The sequence below is a fragment of the Hirundo rustica genome, chromosome 4 (genome assembly GCF_015227805.2).
Source record: "Hirundo rustica isolate bHirRus1 chromosome 4, bHirRus1.pri.v3, whole genome shotgun sequence".
Lineage (NCBI taxonomy): Eukaryota > Metazoa > Chordata > Aves > Passeriformes > Hirundinidae > Hirundo > Hirundo rustica.
Window position 1 is genome coordinate 6,884,536 of NC_053453.1, and position 8,521 is coordinate 6,893,056.

At 45.7% G+C, this 8,521-nt stretch overlaps 1 protein-coding gene across 1 annotated transcript in view; it reads right to left on the minus strand.

Moving 5' to 3' along the window:
• Nucleotides 1-7,962, minus strand: part of FAM107B (family with sequence similarity 107 member B) — a 119,151-nt gene extending 111,189 nt beyond the window's left edge. Inside the window, exon 1 of the mRNA XM_040063149.2 lies at nt 7,620-7,962. Coding sequence (XP_039919083.2) covers nt 7,620-7,907 — 288 coding nt within the window. The 5' untranslated portion in view covers nt 7,908-7,962. The remainder of the gene's footprint in view (nt 1-7,619) is intronic.
• Between the last annotated feature and the right edge of the window lie 559 nt (nt 7,963-8,521).

Sequence of the window (8,521 nt, forward strand, 5' to 3'; positions counted from 1 at the left end):
TTTGGGTTTCTTGAGCTCTGTCTCTGGGCAAATACAAGACCAGGTTCATGTAAGGCTTGATCTTTATTCACGGGCAGAGTCCCCAGGGTCCTACTGGCTGTTGAGTATTTTGGTGCTGGATCAGGCTCCCTGGATAAAGAGCTTTTTAGGTTACTAAAACTAACTCCAAATCAAGAATATTATGGAGGACCATATAAAAGGTCCTCCAGAAGTCCAGGTAGATGAGGTCTGTAGCTCTTCTCATGTCCACAGGTGCCATCACTCCACCAAGGAAGGACACTTCTATGGTCACTCTGTTGCCCTTGGTGAAGCTGTATCAGCCTTTCTCTTCTGCTTTTGCTGCTGGAGAGGGGGTGGCCACGGCTGTACCAGATGTGAAGACTGCTCAGCAGCCAGCCCTGGATCAGTAAGAATGCACAGTATTGACAGAGTTTGCTTTATCAACGACAAACAGCAGAGCTGTGATGTGTCAAGTCATAAATAACTCATCATGGGGAAAGTGTGCACTGCTTGGGCAGGGAGCCACAGCATTCACCCTTAGATATGCATTCAAATCAGTCCCATTAGTATCATATTCTTCTGTAATTACTCCATTGATTCAAACTGCATCTTATCTCCCCCCAAGAGCTGCAAACACACTTTAATTTACTGAAAGGCAGCAGGAAGGAGAATGTTACCATAACATTCACACTGAGTTCAGAGCAAGGCTATGGAGAGCACGCAAACAGGGCATGAACACCCGTGGAGCTGAACAGTGCCGGTTCTGCAGGTGCCAAAGTGAGCAAAAGCCAAAAACGGAATGCTGATGGGATGCCAGTGTTTACTCACACAGCGGCATGGCTGCTCACCTTAAGAGTAGAAGGGGTATGAACTCTTCACTGACCCTGGGCTGTTCTGTGTTGGTGATGAAACCCAAAACCTGTCAAGTTTCATGCCGTCTCCAATTTCCTAGAGGAGGTTTCAAAGTGCTCCTGTTACAATATCTTGTTTTCAGAAGTACCTTTCATGAAACTTCACAAATTCTCCTTAATCCCCTTTAAATGAGGGTCTCGTGACTTCCAAGCACTCCCTGAAAGCTCCACTATTTCTGTTATTATTGTTGGCACAGAGGAGGTTCTTTACTCCCAAGGGCTATTGGAATAGGTTTCAGTGTGGGAGAGGGCATGAAAGAAGTCCTCAGGGTGCCCCTCATCACTCTGCTAGGCAGGAGATGCTGTAGAACAGCAGAAACACAAAAAAATAACCCAGCTGATGCAAGCTGAGGAAGTACGAGGTTAAGAGGTAAGAGAGAGATTTAGAAAAAGCACAAAGATGAGCTTCTTGTCAAATAGGGGAAATGGCCCCATTTTTGTTGGGGTCAGCTAAAGCAATGCCATGTGAGAGATGTAAGGGGAGTTGTTGGATAGGGATTTCTGCAGGCAGGAGAGGGTTGGCAGTGCTCACTGCTCTGTGCCGAGATATGCCAACCTAGGGACAGCACGGTCTGGGATGGGACACAGCATCTCTTTTAGCAGAGCCTGCTGCTTCTACCACTTGGATGGATTTTATTTTGCATATGTGCAGGCCATGGAAGAAAATGAGTTGTGTGTTAGCCAGGATAAAAGGCTCTGCACTGCCATTACCTCTGTGTTTGTGTGGGAGTGGGGAGCAAAGAAAAAAATGTAATGAGAAAGTCTGGTTTCACTTAGGTGCTGTTTATGTTGAGAGTGCAGAACTGCCAGCGCACACAAACTCTCCACAGACAGCTGCCAGCTACAGAGTCCAGATTAAGAGGGAGAGTTGAAGGGGAACATTACAGTAGCATGCTCTAGTAAGAGATTTTGGTCATAGAGAGCAAGGAAACAGAGAAGGAAAAAAAAAATCAATCCTGTCCAAGGACTCTCTTGAGTCTCTTGGAGGGCTCTGGCCAAATCACCAGGGCCATAATCTCCCAAATGAATTTGCCAAAGCATTAAAATATAAATGTAATTTGTATAAATGACACTGTTTTATTTGGGATGCTAAGCTCCTGCAGATGTTAGAGTAGCTAAGGGTGTTAATGCTCCTCTGGCAACCACAGCCCGAGGTTGAGCATCCAGCTAGAGCACTTTGAAGAGATGGGGTTTACCCTTTGGGTTTAATTGGATTAAATTAAAGCAAATTTGCGCCAGAGTAATACTGCGGAAAATAAAAGTAGTTTTTCCTTCTTGTGCTGGAGAAAAGACTATCCCTGTGCAAGTCCTACAGTCCCACTGATGAAATGATCACAAACATCTTCTGCTGAGGGGTGGAGCGAAGCCTCTGCCAAGGTAAGCAAAAGGACAGCTCAGTATTGAGCAGCTGCCAATCACCAAGTAATGATGTTCTTTTCCTGCTAGTTTTAGCTGCTTATCAAAACACTTAACAACACCCAAAGCATACTTGAAATGCTTCCCTCAGCAGTCAGACACTCCGGCCCACAGGGCCAGTCAGCACCTGGGGGGAGTTTGAACACAGCCACTCTCAGCTGTTCTCCCAGGAGAGCATGAGAAGTGGCAGGAATCCTCACGAGCATCATGTCCCCAGGAGCTGGTATTACAAAACCATGAGCAGGAGTGAATTTGACTCTGGGAAGTCCCATTATTTTCAGTGGACTGTTGAGATATTCAATGTATTTATGGAGGGTACCTACAGGGTATAACTTCAGTGTAGGGCTTCACCTAGGCCACTGCTGGTGGGTTTCCTCCATCTCAACTGTCCTCATCTCTTGCAGTCCTGTATCTCCACTCGGTGAGCACTTTCCCCTCCTGTAAATATGTGACAAATCATTACCAGGCTTTGTTTTACATCACTGGCTTGGTATTCAGATCAGTTCTGGGCCATAGCCTGGTAAAGTTGTTGTGAATTATGGCACCAAAAGCCTGTCTGTTATGTCCAGAGTCTCGAAAATAAGCTTCACGGTGTCAAATCCACTGTGTGGCTTCTCTAGCCAAGGAACTAATCTAGATATCAAAAAGCTGCAAATGCAAAACAGACATAACTACACATTCAAGGCTGGAAAGTAGCTATGAGATCCTCTAAAGGGTTCTGTGTACCCTGAAGGTATGACTGACACTTTATCTAGGAAGTTGCAGGTGAGACCAATTTCATTAAGGCTCCCCAAGAGCAATGGGAAGCTTCATCCGACATATCCTTCCCACAATCTCTGGTACAAGGTCTCAGCTTCTGATTTTCTGATGGTCAAACAGCTTAAAGGGAAAAAATGACTCCATGATGCATTGGATGATGTTTGGGTTTCTTTTGTTGTGGAAAATAAACCAATCTGAACTGCGAAGGTCAACAGAGTTCAAGTCAGGCGAGTGATATTGCAAGTAGAAAGGGTCACTGATATGCTTTTGTCAACATGAAACATTTATTGGAGTCATAGCACAGTTGTTGGTCCAGAGCAATAAGGATTTCTTCTAAGTTTCCACTCCAGGGTTTATCAGTTGCTAAAACTGTACTTGGAAATAAAAGATGAGAAAATTTTTTATGCTGTAGCTGAGTTTGAAAGACCAGGCAAGCAAGTTCCTGTCTTTAGTCCTGGCAGCTTTAATTTATGGCCTTGTAAAGGCTGATAAAGACGCTCCAGCACACAAAACACAAGAGAATTAATTCTTCACACATCAGATTCAGGACAAAAATGCAAGATGTCAAGTACTTCATTGACATTTAATCATGCTTTATTATTATGGCAATCCCTAAATATTAAAATGATGGTTGGTTATTTACAAGCATATTGCTGCCATGGCAATTGTGACCAAACAACTCTAACTCAATCTCTTTGGTAATTATTTTCAAATCTAATTTCTGTTTGGATCATGTTTATATCAAATTTAAGCTTGGCTCCATCTGGAGCAGATGCAGTTTTCTCATAAAAGCAATAATTGATCAAATTCTGGATTTGGTTACATGCGTGCAACTCCATTGTAATCCAGAATATGTGACTACATGTCCCAGGAGGGAGGGTCAGCTGGAAGATCTCGTTAATTTGTATATTATGTGTTCAAATTAGAATTGTATGCTGCTGTTAGCAAAAAGTGGACTGATGCTCTCTCTGCTTGAAAAGGATTGTGCTGACAGGTAGACAGCAGGTCTCTTGATGCTGGAAGTTCTCAGTCCTTAGCTCCTTGATGATGTCATTTTAGAAATGAAGGAGACAACATACTATGAGTGTTGATCCTGACATTACTTCAGCTATTGTTGAAGAATTTGATGCAAGGACATGAATTAAAGATTTCCTGTTGTAGGACCATGAAGTTCCTGTGTGGACAGAGCATGTTTGCCACTTAGCAGTTAGATGTTTATTTAATTTGTAAATTTCGCTGTGATTGCAGAGGAAATAGGACAAATTCTGTCTGTTTTGTAGCTGGAGAAACTGAGATACAAAGGGAAATTCGGATATGACAAGGAGGATGGAAATCTCGGTCGTCTCCATTGGGCCTCACTGGCTCCTTTAGCAATGTCTGGATATTATTTTAGGACAGGCATGAACTCTGCTTTGGGATTGAAATGCCTCCAGCCCTGATTCTCCATCAGCCCTGTGCTTTCTCCTCTCCTTTCCTCTCCACCCTCCCACCAAGGCCACCCACACCCTGCTCATGGAGAGCCTTTGTTCCTCTTTCTCTCCTCATGGACTATATTTTCCCTGAGTCCCTTCCCTTAGATGTACACCAGATGTCCTGTGTGCTTCCCACCACCTTTTCTCTCCATTTCTTCCTTCCTCTCACAGCAGCAGCGTGTGTGGTCCCCAGCCCATCACACGCCTTGACCATAATCTCCTTCTCTCTTCCCCACTTCCTGCTGAAGTCCCATTGCTGGGACCCTCTTCTTCCTCTCCAGATTTATCATGGCTCTTCCCCAACTGTGGCAGAAAGTTCAAACCCCCCAGTATCTCCACATGCCACACTTTCATCCTCAACCCACCAGAGTCAGTCCACATCCTGCGTTCCTTCTTCCACCCACTGCACTCTGGCTTCCAACCAGTGCATCACACAGTCCTCACAAATAGCCAGCCCCCTCTTCTTATTTTGCTTCAATTGTTTATTTTCTCTTTACCTGAGAAGGTACTCAGTGATGGTACTAACATTTTAAAACCAGTTGAGCTGATGAGCAGAGCTGAGGGAGGACTTGGCTTTGCTGTAGGGTACCAAGAGCTGCTGCTAAGTAAGTCTCACAGAAAAGCAGAACGTGGACACTCAGACACCAGTCCTGTTTCTCCCCAGCTTGCCACCAAAATCATCTCAGCCCATTGGCTGCAGAGTGCCCTGACAGCCTGGGATTGATCAGATGCAGCGTCTGGGCTGTGTGTGCCATGGAGACAATGTGGGACAGTCCTTGTGTGTGGGACATCACAAGTGTCACCGACCAGACCTTGGCAGGGAGGTTCCAGTGGTGAGGGGCAGCAGAAAGCCCAATTCCTGCTCTAACAAGGAATTTCCTTGCAGATCTCCCCGGTCACAGGAAAGCATCAAGGGGCTTAGAAGAAAGTATTCAGCAGGAACTTCAGGACAGGACCACACACAGATGTTTCTTTTGTAGCTTGTTCTTTAAAAATTCCTAAAGCCAGTAATGCAAGATTTGAAGAGGTGTCTTGGATGACTGAATTTGAATCACCTAGATTATCCAGAGGGATGGGGCCCATTCCTGATTCTCTTATTGCAGATTCATATAAATTTTACTCTGAAATTGGACCATGTATACTCCTGGAGAATCCCCTGGCTCAGGTTAGCCAGCAAAATCCCTGCTCCACCACTGCATAGGCATGGAGCATCTTTAGATTGCCACACTCACAACCCTTCAGCATTGCCTGTTCCAATACTAAAGGCCTTTGGAGGTTTGAGATCCTGTGCCCAAGATAAGGAACATCTGCTACAGTGAACACTCACAGCATGGGAGAGGTGTTGGCAATGGTTTTGACAGCACAGAGAAGAGCAGCAGGTGAGTAAGGGCAGGGTGGAGAGGTTGGAAGGGAGCAGGTAGGAGCAAAGAGAGGGGGAAATTGTCACAAAACCATTGTAAAGCCAAGAGCACCACAGGCTGTCTCAGTGACAGCAAAGAGATGCCTTGTGCTTATAAGCTGCATGCATGCATCAAAATCCAGACATCACACAGTCACAGAAATGGTGACTGGAAGGAGCCTCCAGACGTCTCTTTTCCAGCCTCCTCCTCAAAGCCAGATGGCTGCCAAGGGTATGCCAGGTCAGCCCAGGATTTGTCCAGCCAAGTCTTGTAATCCTTCAAGCACAGCATCCCCATCACTTCTGTGTGACCTCCTCCCATGCTGCACTGCCCTCCATGTGAGAAAGCCTTTCCTAACATCCACCCTGAACCTCCAAAGCAAGGAAAAGCAAAACAAAACAACCCACCAAACCAAAACACACAACAGAAAACAACAACAACAATGAAAGTGAAACCAGAGAAATGTTTCTCAATAGTGAAACAACAAAAAAAGTGAAACCACAGCTGGTGAGGGAGATCCTGATAACATCTGATTTGGCTCCTTGAATGTCAGATGGACTAAATATATTAACTCCATCCCGAGATAATGGCCAGCTAGCTCTTCTTCAGAATTCAGAGCACCTTCATAGCCAGCCCTCCCTTCTACAAATTACTGTTCTTGGGCAGCTCCATTTCTTCCTTATATTTTTTACTTATATTCTACACAGGAGCTGTGCTTGATGGCAACAGAACTGAGGTGGTCTACAGAGCTCCCAGCTCTGGTAATTGCAGCATAACCCGCTTGAAAACCCTGATTCTGGTAAGTTTCTTAATTCCAGCAGATATATCTCACATTAAACTTCTTTCTAGCACTTGTTCTACAAGAAGGGCAGATATCTTTCCAAACACAGTATTACCTGTGAAGGGGAAGCAAACAGCAGCACTCTGAATATATGTGATTTGGCAGGGAAACTGGGAGAGGAATGGACTCCTAAACAAAAGCTGTGATATAAAAAATTTGAGTCACACATGTGGCTTCCATTCCTCAGTGTTTATCGGGGGGAAAAAGCCTGAGATCTCCAGTTACCTAGCCAAGAGAAAATGAGAACAGCACTATTTGTCCATTACTGCTTATTATTTTAGTAGTAACAGTGGCAAAACACCCAGCTTTGTGATCTTATTAAAGCAAGAATAAATTGAATTCACCAAAACTGCACTCAAAACCTTACTGTCGCCTCCAAGCAAAAAATAAGATGAAAAAGGGATTCTGCAGCCACTGGGTGCCACAGCCTTCAGGTGCCTGGCAGAGGTGGCAAAAATGCAGCATTCACCCAAGTCAGGGGGAAAAAAATATGCCTGTTCATTTCAAGGGATTTTGGATGAGATCCAAAATAAGTGAAGATCAACAAAAGATAAGAAGGCAAGTGATCGAGCATACTGTAAAAGTGCCTGGTATTATTACAACCATCCCCTAAGGCTTCTGATAATAGTGCAGGAGAGCTCTAGCTGTCATATTGTATTATTTTAGTAAGAACAGCCATTAGTCCCTTCCTGACTGCATGCCAATCAATACAAGGTAAACGCTCCCATGGATTTTTTTTCTTTCCTACCCTTTTTGTACTTTGTAAAAGCGAGCCAGTTCTCTTACCTCGTTTCACAGGGACTTCTAGAGCACTACTCACCTTTGGCACGTGGATGATGGACGGCCTGGGGATGTGAGTGCAGAGTGCAATAACTTCCTGGCTCAGCTCTTTAGCAGCAAACACTGATGGCTGGGTGGTAGCAGGCACTGCCTGAGCAGCAGTGTGATTGCTGGAGCTGCTGCTTGCGCGGCTCTGCTTGTCAGAGCGTCTGCTGCCTTTGAACATCTCCTCGCCGTCCCTCTCTCCTCCGTGCTTGATGCTGCTGGCTGCTGCTGTGGATGGCTGCAGGCACACTGCTGGGGCTGCCTCTGTCTTCTTCTCCTCCATGCACACAGGACCTGCGCTGGGCTGCTCAAACGGAGTGTTTTCGTGCGTGTTTCCGAAGCAGGTGAGCAGGGCTGAGCAAGGGAAAGGATGCATCTTGGATGACAGGTTATCGGATCCACTTAGCCTGCTTTCCACATCTGCATAATCAACAGGCTGCGCTCACATCCAGAAGAGTGCCCAAAATGAAAGCCCTGGCATGACGGCATTCCAGCCTTCCTAGGAGAGAGCAGCCTCTTTTCTGCTGTCAGGAGCATTCAGAAGCAGGGTACTACACCTCCTGCTCTGTCCTCCACCAAAGTCAGCCTGCTATCTCCTCACTGCCGCCCGCTCCTATTGTCTACAAGGCAGAGAGGTGCAGGCACAATACAAACGTTTGCAACCCTTGCACACCCTTGCTGGGAGCTGTCAGCAGCTGAACAAAGCCCTCACAATAGCCCCATAGCCCCGGCGGGTTACGGTTACAGGAGCGGAGGCTCCAGCACCCGCCGGTCCTCAATCAATAGTGCCGCGGCCTCAAATTACCTGGCAAAGGAGGCAAAAAGATAATGTAGCCCGAGCTCTGCGGCCATAACAGCATCAACGCTGTATCAGTGTCATCATAACAATAGAAAAAC